This window comes from Condylura cristata, unplaced genomic scaffold, assembly GCF_000260355.1.
Source record: "Condylura cristata isolate star-nosed mole 26May11 unplaced genomic scaffold, ConCri1.0 scaffold00012, whole genome shotgun sequence".
NCBI lineage: Eukaryota > Metazoa > Chordata > Mammalia > Eulipotyphla > Talpidae > Condylura > Condylura cristata.
In genome coordinates, this window is record NW_004567113.1 from 9025164 (window position 1) to 9043721 (window position 18558).

Genomic DNA, 18558 nt, shown 5'->3' on the forward strand with positions numbered 1-18558 from the left:
ATTATTTGACTTAACTATTTTAAATCATGTATCTTTATGATAAAGAACCTCAGAAATTTTTAGCAGGTCTCATATCAGGCTAAATCACTTACCAGTTCTCACCTGAGCTTCAGTTCCCTCATCTAATAAAGGGAAATATATCTGTCCCAGGTATTGATTCTTTGCTTTTCAGAATAAATGAGGGTAATGAAGTTAAGTACCTCTTTGGGAGTTTGCACATGTTAGGTTTAGGAGCTCAACAAATAATAGTGGCTGTGGCTGTTGTTACTAATAATAATTACATTTATGCTTTAGGTTGGAACTCAGTTTATCCGTGGGGTGTCTGGAGGAGAAAGGAAAAGGACCAGTATTGGCATGGAACTTATCACTGACCCTTCCATCTTATTCCTGGATGAGCCCACAACTGGTTTAGACTCAAGCACGGCAAATGCTGTTCTTTTGCTCCTGAAGAGGTAAATGATTTGGAACACTACTCCATTCATTCAATATTTGGTCAACTGCTATGTGTGTTTATAAATCTATATATATAATTATATATATGTAATACATACACTCCACTATAAAATGGAATAAGGCCCAGCTCAGTCATAGAAACTTCCTTAACCATAATCACCTCTTTCAAGACCTGATCTCCAAGTACAGTTCCACCCTAAGGCCCTGGGTTGAGGAATTCAGCAACATGACTTTTGGATGGACACCATTCCATTCATAACAGCTAAAGGAGGACATGCGATAAGGTTGAGGGGATACAGATTATGCAGGCTTTTGTAGTCAAAGGAAGGGTATTTCCTTTATCCAAGGGAGACTTAAAGGAACATGTTTGTTGGAAAAATTTCTATAATTACATTTTGATATGGCCAAGTTGGCTTTTGCTCACCCTTTTTGGACATCACTTTTTCTTCCAATTTTTTAAAAAGTCACAGCTACATGTTTTTAAGTTATAAGGACGAGTCCAAAGAAATCCCATGTCCCCTCCCCCAGATTTCCCCACTATCACTTCAAGTGCATTTGCTCTTGCTCCATCTCACCACCCCTTACGTGGGCTTTTCTGGCATCATGCCTGTCACCTTAAATATTCTGGAGGGTAACTACTGAAAGCAAGGATGCTTCTGCATCCCACCTCACACACTCCCAGCCTGGAGGTCACCACTCTCAACACCTTCAGTTCGTAGGCTGTAGTCAGACTCATGCTGTCCCGCCATGTCTCATTTTCTTTGTCTTCTTGGTCTTCTTCAGAAATACTCCTTTTCAGTCTTATTTGGTCTGAGAAGATCTCTATCTGTCCCTGCCTCCAGGTCCTTGCCCAGCTATGAGAGTACATTTCACAGGGTGACCTGCAGTCTGGGTCCATGCGGTTTACTCATGACCGGATTTGGTACTACAGAAACGATGCTGTGTTCTTGGTTCAGGACATTAGGACTGTGATTTTGACTTCTCCCACTAGCCGTGATGGTCTTGCTGGTGGCTGCTGTGTGTCTCTGCTATGACATTAGACATTAGCATATTTTTACCCTTTTTTAAAAAAAAGATTTGTTTATTTATACATACAGAACTGGGGTACAGGTCAAATGTGAGTGGGTGGGAATTCACCAGAGAAAAAGTGAGGAGCAGAACTGGCAGATATACTGAAATACACTGCTGAGGGGGGCAGGAGAGGTCTGTCGCACCATGTAGGTCACCTCCATGTCCAGGGATTGAACTCATGCAGATATTGGCTACTATAGCTTCATAGTGCTGTGCTTTAACCCATTGCGCCACCAGGGAGGGCCCCACATCTCCGTTTTTAATAGAAGATATTGAACACTGGTGCTGTTCACTTTACTCACAGTATAGCAGTGAGGGTCTCACATAAATCCCCTTTTTTCCTTACCAGTTTTCTGGCTCCTTATTGCTTATTTACTAAAAAAAAAGTTTCTATTTCTGAGTGAAGAGCTTGTTTGTGATGAGCTTGCTTTGTGATGCAGTGTCATTCCTTAGCTGCTCCCCCCCACCACACCCCAATGCACTACTTGTAGTTTCCTGTATAGTGCTTGTTATCACAAACCTTAGTCCGCCTTGTTCTCCACCCTGATAGCCCTTTCTCCATTGATACTCTTATTTACCTCATCTTCTGACTGGGTGAGGGTATTTTTTCTTTTTTACTTAAAAGGAACCCTTTGTTGCCCACTCTGGTGGCACAGCAGGTTAAAGCACAGCACTGAGAAGCTAAAGCATGAGTTCAATCCCTGCCCCGGAGGTGACCAACATGGCGCAGCAGACCTCTCCTGACCCGCCCTCTGCTCCCCTCAACAGTGTACTTTGTTAATTGGCCTGTTCTGCTCCCTACTCTGTGTCTGGTGAATCCTCTCACTGTCCCTGCACTTCTGGCATGCACCCCAGTTCTGTATGCACAAACAAAACCTTAAAAAAAAAAAGAAAAAAAGGAACCCTTTGTTACTTCTGCTAGACATTGTGGTGAAATGCTACATCTACACCTGGTCCTCTCTGGGACAGAATAATATTCTGCTAGCCTGTGGTCTGTGCTTAGAGAGCACTTACATCGAAGGGACTCTTGTCAGAAAACAATTTCGGTAATCACAGTTTCTGCTAGTTATTTGGCCTTTGTTTCTTCTATCTACAAGTAGTAACTCCTGTGTAAACACAGTTTAGCTCTGTTTTGGCCTGGGGCCATCAAATCCCAGCTCTGCCCTTCCTGACTAAGACCTCTGACTAGGTGGCTTAATCTCTAAACTTAACCTGAAAAGAGTTAAGATAATAATAGGGAAGATAAAGCGAAGATAATAATATTGGTATTGCCTTGTAGCAATATTGTGAAAATTTAGAGGAAGTTACCTATCTAAATATTTAACAGAGACATAGTAATTACTGAATATTATTATTATTAAAACAGAGAAGTGAATAATAATTCCTAAAAGAATTAGAAGATTCAAATAATCAGTGAGCATAGGGCAAATATATGTTCTAATATTTAGTCTAGTATAAATTCTCCAGCTGGAATATGCTTACAGGTCACCTGAGTGTTTGTTAAAAATTTATATTTCCAAAAAAAAAAAAAATTTATATTTCCCAGACCCAAGAGGTCTGGGGAGACTGTCCAGGAGCATGCCTTTTTTAATTGTTCAGTTGATTTTAGTTGGTCCATGGATACATTTTAGGAAACCTTAGCTTTTGTTTAATTAAAAGTTTATTTTATTTATTTATGCATACAAGACTGTGGTGTAGACCAGGGGTGGTGAGAGGATTCACCAGAGACAGAGTGAATACAAGAAGTACAAGTTCTAGACTTGTAATGACTTGTTATTTTTTTCACTTTTAACATAGGATGTCTAAACAGGGACGAACAATCATCTTTTCCATTCATCAGCCCCGCTATTCCATCTTCAAGTTGTTTGACAGCCTCACCTTGCTGGCCTCAGGAAGACTGATGTTCCACGGGCCTGCTCAAGATGCCTTGGGTTACTTTGCATCAGCTGGTAAGGTTGACTTTTTCATGCAGTAAGATTATCATTAGAAGACTCCCAGAGAACAAAGGGGATTCAGTGGGAGTGCTGTTTGGTCTGTGAACTGATAGACCAAAACATCTGCTGGTGCTGGAGTTTTTCTTCACTTCTTCACCTTGGCTTGCTACGTAGTTCTCTCTTCTATTTCTTTTGGGTCTGTGTCATTCTACTTGCCAATTCTGATGACCATTCCCTAATAGTTCAATAAACATGTTAGCCTAAAAGCGAATTACCTGTCAGTTGAAAATTTTTGAAGGACCTTATACTCTGAAGTTATTTGACTTCTTGCCCGTGTAACAGCTCAGGCTTTACCATGCCATCTTCCATTGTAGAAGATAATTGGTCTACTTTGGTGAAGGTGAATGGAGATGCTACTTAATTTTCTAATAACAGATTTCAGGTGCAGGGCTTGACAGAAAGTGAGTGGGTTACCACTCAACAAACTGGCTTGACATAAACCTGACTTTGGACCAAAATTTCTAGAGTCCTTGGTTCCTTTTTAAATGGAAATGTGATTTTTTTTTTTTTTCATTATGTGCAGCCCGCTTCACTTTAGAGGTACCTGGATTTGATTATAGATGATGCTCCATGACCTCAAACATAGATAATAATCCAGTATTTCTGGATGCAGGGATTTTATCAGAGATGCACCTAAGAGTCAGAGCCACAGGCCAGGATGAGTTCAGATGATCATACTGCAGGAACTTGAGATAAGTGTTGAGTGACTTGCTGGGCGTGTTCTCTTGTGAATGCAGCTCTGGTGACTTGTATCCTATGGTAACATAATAGATGATAATTCAAACCTGAGCTTAGGAAGTGGAAGCCACATTTGCTAAGGCGGCTTCTGGCTTCCACATAGTTCTGAGGTGAACTCAGAGAATAGAGCACGTGGGAGGCGTCTCCCAAGCTCAGTTCTGTGCTTACCTTAAGCTGCCTTGCTTTGGGTGCATTAGCCTTAGATGTTATATGTTTAATATCTAATGTATATAAGATGACCTATTTTAGATATTTGAAAAGGTTCTAGTGAACACCAGAGCACATTGCTAGCTGTTTCAGGTCTCATGAATTATGAGCCCCAAATACTAAAATTAGAATTTCTCAGTGTTTAGGGTTGGTTTGGGGTATGGTTATTCGCTCACAGATAGAATTGTTGAAATATTGTGGAGTAGGACATACAAAAACAAAGTATAAATTAGTAAGGGGAAAGAGAAAATGAGAATTGTTAGAATCTGTCTCCCCCCAGGAGTGAGTCCTTGTTACCTTTTAAAAGTATCAGATTTGTGTATTTGAGTTGCTCTCTTTTGTAGGTTACCACTGTGAGTCCTACAATAACCCTGCAGACTTCTTCCTGGATGTCATTAATGGAGACTCCTCTGCCGTGGTGTTAAACAGAGAGGATAAAGGTGGTGAAGGTATGTAAATTTGCCAAGAGTCACAGATTAACTAATTGTATTAAATAAAGTTTAGTAGAATGGCAGCTCATTAAAATGTGGCTTTATGAACTTATAGCAATACTGTCCTCTTTTTTTGATGTAAAAATGCATAAATCTCCAAGTTTCTTATAGCAAAACACTAGACAAACAATGAGTAAATATACAAAATGAAAATTGCTCTGAGAATTGACACTATCATATAATTGCTCACTTCTAAATTAGACATGTTTATTTGTTTAGGCTGTTGTGACAAAAAGTACTAGGTGGCTTAAACAATAGGAATTTATTTTTCACAGCTCTGGAGGATGCAAAGACCAAGACCAAGATCCCAGCAAATTCCATGCCTGTGAAGACCTCACTTGCAGATTCACAGATGATGACTACATTTGAAGTACCTCTTCACATATTGTGGGAGAGGGGAAGAGAGCTCACTGGAGATTCTTTCATGAGAGTGCTAACTGCATTCATGAAGACTGGACCTTTCTGACCAAACCATCCCCCAGGGACCTCACTTTCAAATACCATCATATTTAGGATTAGATTTCAGCACCTAAATTCTGGAGGTGCACAAACATTCAATTTATAGCATCAGTCAACACAGATTTTTAGGTCCAAGAAACTTGGTTTAATTTATAAGTGAGCACTTACTTATATGATAATTTTAATTCTATGAGCAATTTCCGTTGCTCATAAGAAATTGCTCATTGTTTGCTTAGCATTTGGAAATCAGAAACTTGGCTATCTGCATTTTTACATAGAAGAAAGTCAGGAATAAGCTCTTATGTTAAAAATTATGTTAAACTCTATATGGTAAGAAGTCTAATATATATGTTTTTGTGTACATGTACACAGACATACCTACACACATGTGACATCATTGTTCACTTTTATTCAATGTTTCTTTCTCCCCTCAGGTGTACTTCCCCCTAAAATTCCTGTTAGCAATTCACCCACGCACCTTCACCATCATCCCTTGTGCTCTTCCCTCTCCTCTTTTGACCCCTCTCCTGCCCCTCCAGAATGTCTCTGATTTATAGTTGACTGCTAATTTTATTATTATTATTGTTATTTCCCTGATCCCTTACTTGGTTCTCCTATATTCCTCCTAGAAGTGAAACCATCTTATATTTTTCTTTTTGCAAGAAGTCTATTTAAAAAAAATTAGAGTCCAGATATTATAATTAGAAAAAGATCAGCAGGCTTGCTGTATCCATAAGTTTCTGGAAACAAGCCAATGAACTATATTTCTCTAGTGAAGGAAGTAATGACAGAATTGATATTTTTATAATCAAGTTTTATTAAGGTGTTAGAGAGGAAAGGGGTTTCAGAAAAGTGGGTTAAATCAATTGTATCTTGCTAATAACATTTTTCTTCTTGATTTTTAATCCCAAAGCCAAGGACATTGAAGAACCTTCTAAGCAAGAGACTCCACTTCTAGAAAGACTAGCTGAGTTTTATAGCAATTCCACCTTCTTTAGAGAAACACAGGCTGAGTTGGATCAGCTTTCAGAAGTTCAGAAAAATACGAAGGGCACAAGCTTCAAGGAAATCACCTATGCCACTTCCTTCTGTCATCAACTCAGATGGATTTCCAAACGTTCATTCAAAAACTTACTGGGTAACCCCCAGGCCTCTATAGCTCAGGTAACCTGAGAGTGTCTTGTAATTGTGCGGTTGGGGAAGGTTCCTTCTGCTATGATCTATTGATATTTTAGGATAATGTTTCTCTCCTGCCCACCCTCCCATTTATGTAATTCTGCCCAACAGGGAAAACACATTATGGCAAACCTTTTTTTTTTTAACTGAGTACCTAAATCAGGATTTTTGTTGATTAAGACCAGCTATAATGGATAAATGTTGAAGAAAAAAAAGAAAAAATAATAATTTTTTTTAATGACAAAGAAAACAAAAAGCTTAGCTGCACTTGGGGTTTTCTGATTGGTACACTTACTCACTGGCCATGTACAGCATTTGGGGAACAGTGAACAAGATGGGGGAACAGCCCTGTTCTCGTGGGGCTAATTTTCTTATGAGGAGGGACAGAGCAAGTCTAACGAGAGATGTAAGAAAAAGGAAGAGGAAAAAGGGAAGGAATAATGAGAGAGGGATACAGGGGAGAGAAATCAAGTGGTCAGGGAAGCTTTTGCCTGGATCACACCGAATGCACTCGAAAACCGTCGGGGCACAGGGCTCTGTGTGAGGGGATGTTCTGTGCATATGCTGTGCCTTATAGTTGACCATCATTATTTAGAGATTCTAATCTTAAGCAAACACTAGCTACATAAACCAATTTACAATGAACATAAAGATATTAAGCACATTTGACTTCCTTTGAATAAGGTTATTCACTAACTGTCAGATTAGCTTTCTTTTATTTAAGGTAAAATGATGTCTTTTTTTTTTTTTTCCCTTTTTGGCTGGGTTTGTTAGTAGTTAATGTTACTTTTTTATGGTTTTTCTTAAGCTCTTCATCATAAAAAAGCATTAGTATTCCCAATTCTTGGCCCATCTTTTCTGAGGAAATCAATTTAGCCAGTTAACTTGGGGATTGTCTGATCATAGAACTTCTGTTGAGACCTAAAAGATAGGGGGGGGGGGGTGTTGTCATCTAATGAAATACTATCACCCCCTTATCAAGTGCTCAATAATTCTCATACTTTAGTCCCCTTCTAAGTGCTCATTGGAGAACCTATTTGACCATACTGTTTCAAACATTTTTATTATTCGACACACTTGGTATTTGGCATTTTTGTCAGAACATGAGCATTTTTATGTACTATATTAATCCAAGATTTTAAGTTCTTTTTTTTTTTTAATTTTTGCATAGAGGAAGCAGAGTGTAAGCCAGAGGTATGGAGAGGACTCACCAGAGATAGAGTGGAGAACAGAGCAAGGCAAAACAGGAGAAGTCTGCTGCACCATGTGGGTCATCTCACTGGTAGTGGGTGGAATTCAGGCCATCATAGTATTAGCACTGAGACTTAACCCCTAGGGGACCAAGGGTACGTTATTTATTTTTTGAGTGGACATGATTCATTTGGAAACAAGTTTGGTGGATGAAATTATTAAGATTCAACAGTGAGGTTATGTGACAGTGAATTATTCCATGTGATTTATTCATTAGATTTCTTTTATAATAAATAGAATAAATTTCTATTTATAATAAAATAAATTTCTTTTGCTTCTGAAAGTGGTTTGGGAGTCACATAGATAGTAGTTCTGGGCAGAGTGTGATTCTAATGTGAAGCTATCTAATACCTTACATTCTGCATTTTTGGTGTGAGGCTTTCTTCAGATGCTGATGCCAGGCTTATGCTTCCACGGCTCAGCCTGTTTTCACAAAGGACTTAATTCCACAAAAGAATCCCAGTAATGTTCAGAGCAGTTAGTTACCTCAAATAATCATACAATAAGGATAAACATCTGCATCTCTCTGAGCAAACTAGCATGACTGTGCTCCAGTAAACTGGAATTGCAGACACTGAAATTTGAATTTCATGTGGCAAAAAATACTAAAATTTTTTTTTTTTACCACAAAAGAAATGTTAAAAAGTATTCTTAGCTCATGGATGAAGACATCACTTAACTTAGGGTTTTTAATCTTGCTTTATGTTCACTTCTCTAAGTATATGCATTGGACCTATTGAAATGTTTAATCACTTCCTGTTGACAAATCTCATGTCTGTAATCTTACAGCTATATTTAGATTTGAACTTGGCTGTTTATAAGATTCAGACTTTGCTTATGATAATACATTTAACTAAAGGTTTTATTTGGAAGATCTTGGAATGAATGGATCATCTGTATGAGATTTAATGTGCCAAGTGCTTCCTGATCAAATTTAACATTTGAAATGTGGATTAATTTTTTAGTGACTGCCATGGGCATCCCTCCGAACTCAAGAAATAGTAAACACATTTGATCAAAGGTAGAATGACATTTAGGGAATTTCTTCTATGCCGGACCCCACCCCCACCCCCACACCCTGTCCCTCTTCTGTTCAAAACAGAGGCCAGATACCCAGAATCATAATGTCTCTTGCTTTGTTGTGTAATGTTTATCTTCCTGTTTATTTTCTTTGATTCAAGAAAGAATAACAGACACATCTTGTAAAAAAGTACAACAAAATTACAGAATCAATCATTTTGTAATAAGTTGAATGCTGACTTTGAAAGTCCTTTGGACTTTGAAGCCATTAAGAAACATCCTGATAATAATATTGACAGTTTGCTGGTATATCAGATTTGTAGACAAAAATACAGTGTTGCAACATCTGCACGTTCTTAAAGTTATATTGTGTGAATATATAAATTATGAGATTATGGTATGTATGCACGTGTGTGCATGTTGATGTGATCATCATAATTTATTTTGGAGATTATATTTTTTGACATAAAGTACAATATATTCTGGGGACAATTAAAATATACCAGGGCAAGAATTTGTTCACATTTTCATCTTTTAAACACGCAAGGGAACTTTTTTTTTCAAAGAAGCTTCTTTTTTTCCTAAGATTTATTTATTTATGTATACAGAACTGGGGTACAGGCTAGAGGTGCAGGAATGGTGAGAGGATTCACTAGAGACAGTGGGGAACAGAACAGGCCAACTGACAAAGTACACTGCTGAGGAGAGCAGTGGGCAGGTCAGGATAGGTCTGCTGTGCCATGTGGGTCACCTTCAGGGTTAGGAATCGAACTAGCACTGAGGCGGCTGCAGCCAGATTTCAGTGCTGTGTCCTAACCCACCACCAGGGAGGACCCAAGCAAGGGAACTTAAGACCTCAAATCATAGTCTTTCCAGACTATGGTTTTCCAAACTAGGCTTCAAAGACGAAAATCCCGTGATCTACTTTGATTTGCTTTATGCTCAGTGGCCTTGACATTCCAGTCTTGTTACTGCTGGATTGTTAGGTAGTACTAAGATACTTTAGGCTTGAACTGTGAGGATTCCACAATATATGGTGACATACATATGTTGTGTATATATATATATATTGCTGTCATCTCTTATGTTTTTATGGTTACTATAATATTAAATACAATAAGAATTTCCTCTACTAATCAGAAAAGATAAACTCTTACCATTTGCAGCAACATGGAAAGGATTATGTTAAGTGCAATAAATCAAAAGGAAAAAGATAGATATATAGAATGTAGATAAAGTGAAAAGACAAAACTTGCAAGCTGACGGTAGATTTGAGGCATACTGCAAGAGAGGTGGGGGTGAGGGGGTCTAGAAGGGTTCATACAGTATACAAAAATGAGCAATGATGTAAGAAAATAAATAAATTTAATTTAAAAATAAAGTAAAATTTTTAATTACAAAAAAATTCCTCAACTGAATTAATATCATGATATAGCATAGACTTGTTCTTGTGGATTTCTGTCAGTCTTAAAAACAAAAATGATATTTGTCAATCTTCTCAGAAGCCTTCAAACACACTGAGTAAGTGAAGGGAGGTCAGAGTGGCCCAAGCATGGCAGTTCATTCGCACTTTGACCACGAGCTGGCCTGGCTGTGTTGGTAAATGCTGGGACAGCATGTGGCATGGAAGCATTGGGTGCCATCAGGAAAGCTGGCTGAGTGCTTTGATGACAATGACAGTGCATTTTTCTAGGGCAGGCATAGACTCCTCCCAGGTCATCTGAGGGGACCCTAGCTCACCCCTGCTTCCTTACTGTGCAAAATTTCATTGTTAGAATTTTTCTTTGTGTTCTTTTAAAATTGTATTTATTTTCATAGTTATGAGTAAAAGATATCCTGTTTTTACTTTTACCTCTTGAAATCTAAAACCATAAGTGTTCATTCAGGTTGAGTTCAGGTCAAAGGTGAGTTCAGGTCAAAACTCTTTAACAACTTGAATTTTATTTTATTGCCCAAACTGTTTTGTTGCGACTTTGCTTGTTCTGCCTCTCACTATGCAGCCACAGGCCCTGAAGTGGGTCCTGACCCAGCAGTGCCTGCTGAAGTCCTGGGAAGAATCTTAGCTTTCCAGCTGTGCTCTTTGTCTGTCAGTCTCCCACACATGCAGATGGACTCCGAGTTAGTTTGGTTTTGTTTGTTTGACTTTAACTTGCAAAGCACTCTAGTGACATAACTCTGTTTTATATTCTCCATGGACTTTGGTCCAATCATTTAAAGTTCCTATCTCAATGGAGAAATGTGATTATGTAGCTACATATGTTATGATAGGATTAGATGGCATATGAATTTTACCTTTAATTTAAGCTCTTTTTTATTTTTACTTTTGTTTTGAAAAGATAATTGTAACAATCATCTTGGGCCTCGTTGTTGGTGCCATTTTCTATGATCTAAAAAATGACCCTGCAGGAATCCAGAACAGGTAAGTAATTGGGATCTTCATTTTGAGATTGTGCTTTTGCTTTGAGCTTATGGAAATGTATTAATTTAAACTTGAGACAGTTACAGGGCAAATTGAGGAATAGCTGAATGTTAGAGTTTATACACGCACACACCCCCCTAAATACACACACTTGCATGTATTTATATACACAAGTGTGTATGTATGTATATGTATGTGTGTATATATATATATATACATACACATACATATATATTTCACATCAATACATATACACATATAGGTGAAATGCACAGAATGTAGTATTTACCCTCTTAACATTTATATTTACATTGTTGTGCACTCATCACTACCATCCAACTCTAGGACTTTTTCATCTTCCCAAACTTAATCTCTGTACCCATTGAATACTAATTCCTCATTCTCCCATACTTATCCCAGTCCCTGAAAACCACAATTATACTTTATCTGGATTTGGCAACTTTCAGGACCTCTTATGGGTGAAATCAGACAGTATTTGTCCTTTGGTGACCAGATTATTTCCCGTAGCATAATATCTTCAGTGTTCACCCATGTCATAGCATATGTCAGAATTTCCTTTCTTTTGAGTGCTGAGTAAGTTTCCATTGTATGCCTATACCATTTGCCCATAGACTCTTGAGTTATTTCTACTTTTTCAATATTTTGCATAATGCCAGTGTAAATATGAATGTGTTGATTTGTGTCTTGCTTTAAATTCTTTTTTGTATATATCCAGAAATGGAGTTATTACATCATTTGGTAATTCTATCTTATTTTGAGGAATTTCCATTCTGCCTTCTAGAGCAACCGCACCATTTTGCATTCCTACTAGTAGTGTACAATTTCCCTTCAATCTTGTCAACACTCATTATTTTGTCTCCAACTTTTATAATATTTACTATAATGCCCATTGTTGTTGAATACCTTTTCACTTGCTTACTGACCACTTGTATATCTTCTGTACAGAAATGTCTAGTCAAGTCTTTGCCCATTTTTAAAGTGTATATTTTGTTGAACTAAAAAATAAAATTTGCTACATATTTCTGGTATTAACCTGATACATGATTTGCAAATATTTCCTGCCACTCTGTAGGGTTGTCTTTTCACTCAGTTGATAGTGCCCTTTGATGCACAAAAGTTTTCCTGGCTCATATATCTTTTTTTAATTCCCTGTCAGTTTTCTTACTACATTTTAACTTATTTGACATGAAGAGGTGGGTGGAAGTCAGTTTTTTCTCTTATGTAGTGTTTAGTTTACCCCTCACAGTGATGTATCCTTAAAAATACCCTTTTATCAAATGAATGAGCTAAATAGAACAAAATAAATTTGGGACTCTAAGACCGAATTAGTGGTTGCTGAAAGGGGCAGATGAGTAAGGGTCAAACAGGTGAAAAGGGTCAATTGTTTGGTGCAGTATAGAATTGAACTTTTTTTTTTTTTAAAGATTTATTTATTTGTGCATACAGAGCTGGGGTACAAGCCAGAGGCTCAGGGGCGGTAAGAGGCTTCACCATTGACAGAGCAGGGAGCAGAACAGGCAGATCGACGAAGTACACTGTTGAGGGGAGCAGCGGGCGGGTCAGGAGAGATCTGCCACGCCATGTGGTCACCTCCGGAGCCGGTGGGGATCCAACTCATGCTGAAGGGACTTTAGCTTCTTAGTGCTGTGCTTTAACCTGCTGCGCCACCAGGGAGGGCCAGAATTGAACTTTTTAATGGTGAACTTTATGTGGTATATGCATTGGTTTAAAATGATACAGACTTAAAATTAATATGATGTTGGCCCTCCCTGCTGGCTCAGCGGGTTGGAGCACAGCACTGAGAGGCTAAAGCCACTTCCGCATGAGTTCGATTCCCGCCTGCCCTGGCATGGTAGACCTCTCCTGACCCGCCCGCTGCTCCCCTCAGCAGTGTACTTTGTCGTTCTGCCTGTTCTGTTCCGCACTCTGTCTCTGATGAAGACTCTCGCTTCCCCTGAGCCTCTGGCCTGTACCCCAGTTCTGTATGCACAAATAAATAAATCTTAAAAAAAAAAAAAAACTAATATGATGCCATAATACAATGTTAATTTAATTTTCAAAATATGATGAGTCTCTGGTGCCTAGCATGCTCTGATCAAAGGTGCTTAGCAGTGGTGAAGATCACCGAGTCTCCTTGAACTTTGTGTTCTGAGAACAACTCTGAGCCACATACTGGACCCCAATATACCCACTATCTCAGATCAGCCCTTAGAGCAGAGAGGTGAATGGTATTGTTATGCCTGTGTTACTATAAAGGAAAGTTGCAGTAGATTAAGTAGACTACTTTGATGACTGGAAAAGACTGAAGAAAGAACAAGGAACATAAGTTCCATTTTTTTTTTTTTAAGATTTATTTATTTGTACATACAGAACTGGGGTACAGGCCAGAGGCTGAGGGGTGACGAGAGGCTTCACCAGAGACAGAGTAGGGAGCAGAACAGCAGATCGACAAATACACTGCTGAGGGGAGCAGCGGGCGGGTCAGGAGAGGTCTGCCGTGCCATGTGGTCACCTCCGGGGCAGGCAGGAATCGAACTCATGCGGAAGTGGCTTTAGCTTCTCAGTGCTGTGCTTTAACCCGCTGCGCCACCAGGGAGGGCCATAAAATATCTCTAGTGTGGAATCAGGTAGTGTTAACTCTGCAATGAGATCATTGTTGCTGCTCTTTTCCAGAATAATGCCATTTTTCTCTTTACCTTTCCTGAGGGGTATTTTCTGGATTATTTGCAAACTTACTAGTAATTGTCATACATTTCCCTTGTAGAGTCCTATATTTTAATCCAACACAGACCAATTTATTACAGGGATCTAGGGCTTTTGGAACTTTTGTGTTTTATGTAGGGGAAACATTTTGGTGGAAAAATTGGAAAGGGGACCCCCCTGGTGGCACAAGGGCTAAAGTGCAGCACTATGAAGCTGTCCGCAGCCACTGCAGCACGAGTTTGATCCCTGGCCAGAGAGGTGGCCCACATGGCACAGCAGACCTCTTCTGTTTCACCTGCTGCTCCCTTCAGCAATGTATTTTGGTGTATCTGCCTGTTCTGTAACCCACTCTGTATCTGGTGAATCCTCTCAACCTTCTGCCACCAACCCCCCAAACACCCCTGGCCTGTACCCCACATCTTGTATGCATAAATAAGCAAATCTTTTTTTTAAATGTTAGGAAGCCTGACCTCAACTGGAATTTTAAAAATATATAACATTAAAGCTCTTGGTAGACTCCAGAAAAATGTAGAAGAGCTTTAGTTTTTTCTTTTTTTTTTTAAGATTTATTTTATGCATACAGAACTGGGGTACAGGCCAGAGGTGCAGAGATGGTGAGAAGATTCACCAGAGACAGAGTGGGGAGCAGAACACATAGATTAATGAAGTACACTGCCGAGGGCATTAACCCATTGTGCCACTAGGGAGGGCCCACCTTTAGGCTTTTTCAAAAATGTTTTTAGGGGAAAGTGGATTGGATCTGGGCCTCTCTTGGGTTGAGTTTCAGCACTGTCGATACTGTGGTCTGAGCTTGATCCCCTGCACATGAGCTGACCCACGTGGCACAGCAGACCTTTCCTGTCTCACCTGCTGCTTCTCTCAGTAGTGTGTTCTGCCTGTTCTGTGTGATCAGTGTTCAGTGTGATCTGCCTGCTCTGCTCCACCCTGTCTCTGGTGAATCCCTTCTCTCTGTCCTCATCTCCCCCTACCCCATATCACACCCCTCTGGCCTACACCCCAGTTCTTTCACATAAAACAAAATAAATAAATAAAAAAATAAAAGGAAGCACATTGGATTTATTTTGATCTGTATTCTTGATTAATGCTTGCTTCCACTTATTTGTCCTTTGAAGTTGCTGGGGAAGCACAATGTTTTGTTTATCTACTTTGGGACTGATTTATGCCAGAGAGAAACCTTTGCTTTTCTCTAACCGTATTAACTGACAAGTTGGGTTTTATGTTAGCTCTATTTAACTTAATAGATATTGTTAATAGATATTCTTATGACTTAGAAGGCATTCTCTTCTAGCTTAAATTCATGAACATTATTGTACTATTAGATGTAAGACTTACCAAATTAAGCTGAATTGTTGCCATGTTCTATATTCCTTTGATTTTCATTTTGTGCAGAAACTTGTATAACTGTGTGCTGGGTCTGGCTATTTCCTATTAATTATTGTATAAAAATTTACTTTTCCGATAGCTTTCTCTCTGTGTGTATATATGTTCATTTGCTAAAAAAAAAATATTATGTATGTCTGGACATTTTAGCACTCACAGACATTGTTCAGCATACTGTTTTCTTTGTTCATGTCTTAGCTCTGGTAGTTGAAATTTTAGTTTAAATTCAGGGTAATAGCAATTTCATCATCATTGTATTTGTCACCTGAATGTCATAACAAAGAAACCAGACTAGGTGACTTAAATAGTAGAAATTTATTTCTTCCCCATTTCTGGAGAACAGGGTGCCAGTGTGACTGGGTTCTAATGAGAGAACAGTTGCTGACTTCCAATGGCCATCTTGTCTTGGGCAGGTACAGAGAGAGTTCTGCTGTCTCTCTTCCTCTAAGGTCACTAATTTTATCATGCAGACTCTATCCTCATGCCCTCACCCAAATCTAATTACCTCCCAAAGACCCCAAACTCCAACAACTCCAAAAGTCACCACATTGAGACTTAAGGCTTCAAGAGAGAAATTTGTGGGGGTGGTGGAGGGGAAGGAGCATAATTCAGTCCATATAGCAACCTAAGGCTGTGCATTTCGAACGATGCTACCTGGGCTTTTAAGGTACCTTAGAGACAGAAATAGTGGCTGGAGCCCCGATGGGGTCTGTACTTCCCCTCTGTTTTAACCAGAATGGTGGTCTGTTTAATGTTGAATCATTTAAGGACAGAGTTTTTCAGATGGAAAATTGATCTAGAAATATTTATAGACTGTGGTGCTTTTGTCCCTGTCTCTCATCACAGAGCTGGAGTGCTCTTCTTCCTGACCACCAACCAGTGTTTCAGCAGTGTGTCAGCTGTGGAGCTGTTCGTGGTGGAAAAGAAGCTCTTTATGTGAGTGTGTTTGTTCCAGCAGGCGGCTGTCTGGCTTCTAAGGAGATTGATCAAGCTGTTGCCCCAGAATTAGACTATAGATGGGATCTTGGGGGTTCCTTATATTGATTGAGAAAAGGCATCAAAAGGCTGGAAAGAAACATGAGCACGGTGAACCTGTTGTCTTCCAAAACTGATGTAGGGTGCCGGTATGTGTTTTTGTTTTTTAGACATGAATATATCAGTGGCTACTACAGGGTGTCATCTTATTTCTTTGGAAAATTGTTATCAGATTTACTGCCCATGAGGATGTTGCCAAGTATTATATTTACTTGTATAACATACTTCTTGTTAGGTAAGTAAACACTGAGACAAAAGTATGTCTTTAGTCTTGGGTGTTAAGGGGAGAAAGCATGTTTTTGCCAAGCTGTGACACCGAGCTATTATGCATTTTCTCAAATAGTTGTTCACTGAGATACGTCTGTTAGTACTTTTACCGAATTAATTTTTATGTAAAATTTTGTTTAACTCAGAAGTGCTGTGCATCACATACACACATGGAAAGAATTCATAAAACTAAACCAGATACAAGAGCTGAAGAGGAATATTTATTACCTAGCTATACTTTTCTGTGCATTTTTAAAAAATATTTGTTTATTTATGCATACAGAAGTGGGGTACAGGCCAGAGGTACAGGGGCGTGAGAGGATTCACCAGAGACAGTGGGGAGCAGAACAGGCTGACTGATGAAGTACATTGTTGAGGGGAGCAGCGGGCGTGCCAGGAGAGGTCTGCTGTGCCGTGTGGATCACCTCCAGGGTGGGGATCGAACTCATGCTGAAGTGGCTTTAGCTTCTTAGTGCTGCACTTTATAACCTATGGTGCCACCAGGGAGGGTCCCTCTGTGTGTTGTTTAATGACTGTATTACACAAGCCTAACTGTTGTAGTCTGCCATAAACATGGGTTATGTGATATAGCCTCTACGGACCTATCTATATGTGGTCTGGCAAGCCACTCATGACTCTGTGAGTGTGTGTGTGTATACATATATACGAAGAACATATATACATACATATATATATATATATATATGGAGATAAATGAAGGTAGTGACATTTAGGGGCTTATTGGTTTAATAAACATACTTCATACTTGTTAGATAGGCAGTAGAATTCTCGTCAGTTGTTTTGCCTGTAGTCTTCAGTCTCAGGAACTCAGAAAATTATGAACAATTACATATAAAGGTGCACAGCATGATATGGAAAAGTACTTACATAGTGAGTATAAAAAACTGTATAAAAGGGTCATGCTACTCTATAGTAGAGTGGTGATGAAACTCATGACCCAGGGTGGTTGGGTAGTAGGTAAATTTTTAAATTCTTGTTAGTAGCTTCTCAGCATACAGATCATGGACTGACCTCTTCTTTCCTTCCTAAGGACTGAAACCGGAAGTAGCGTCCTTCTTCATTATGATGTTCACCCTGATGATGGTGGCATATGCGGCCAGCTCCATGTCACTGGCCATAGCAGCAGGTCAGAGTGTGGTCTCCATAGCAACTCTGCTTATGACCATCTCTTTTGTGTTCATGATGGTGAGTAGGAATCATACATCTCTCAGAGGTGATTGTTTCTCCCTCTTGGCTTGTTGAAAAATCTTTTGTCGAGGAAAATCTGCTTGGAGGACTCTGTAAATGGGGTCGGTCTGCTTTAAGGGGGCCTTATAGTGAAGTGTAGCTTTTATGAGAAAACATGTCAGCTTTTTCTTGACCTTATTCAGCCTTTTTTTGCTACTGTGGTAAAATAGTTTCTATAACATTTAGTTAACAGGATGAACTTTTACAAGATGCTTCTTGAGCGTGATAAACCTATTTCCTTAAATAATATACAGTGTTGTGCACTAATGCTACCTTAGTTTAAAAAAAAAAAGAGTTAAAGTAAGAAAAAGATGCTTCTTGGTAACATTGAATGAAATCTTGGTAGATTTGCACCTCAAAAACCAACCATTTTGATTGGAAGATTCCCTCATAAAAATGACAGGTTAGTTGCCTGACTTCTGCACTGACCTTAAGACTGCCAGCTGCTTACCCAGTGGCTAAGGTGGTTGGGGTGATCAACTACCTTTCAAGGGGAAGAACTAAGCATGGTGAGAACTAGAGCAATCAGCATGTGGCCTAGGTAGTTGATTTAGGGTTCCTCCTGTATTTTGAAAGGGAGTGTTTAAAATAATGGAAGAATTCC

At 39.1% G+C, this 18558-nt stretch overlaps 1 protein-coding gene across 2 annotated transcripts in view; it reads left to right on the forward strand.

Annotated features, from left to right (window-relative positions):
* ABCG2 (ATP-binding cassette, sub-family G (WHITE), member 2 (Junior blood group)) overlaps positions 1-18558 on the forward strand; it is a 57909-nt gene that overhangs the window by 32142 nt on the left and 7209 nt on the right. For both annotated transcript variants that reach the window (XM_012724303.1, XM_012724304.1), the window contains exons 6-13: positions 295-452; positions 3322-3473; positions 4808-4912; positions 6327-6577; positions 11197-11279; positions 16251-16340; positions 16550-16674; positions 17758-17912. In XM_012724303.1, coding sequence (XP_012579757.1) covers positions 295-452; positions 3322-3473; positions 4808-4912; positions 6327-6577; positions 11197-11279; positions 16251-16340; positions 16550-16674; positions 17758-17912 — 1119 coding nt within the window. The remainder of the gene's footprint in view (positions 1-294; positions 453-3321; positions 3474-4807; positions 4913-6326; positions 6578-11196; positions 11280-16250; positions 16341-16549; positions 16675-17757; positions 17913-18558) is intronic.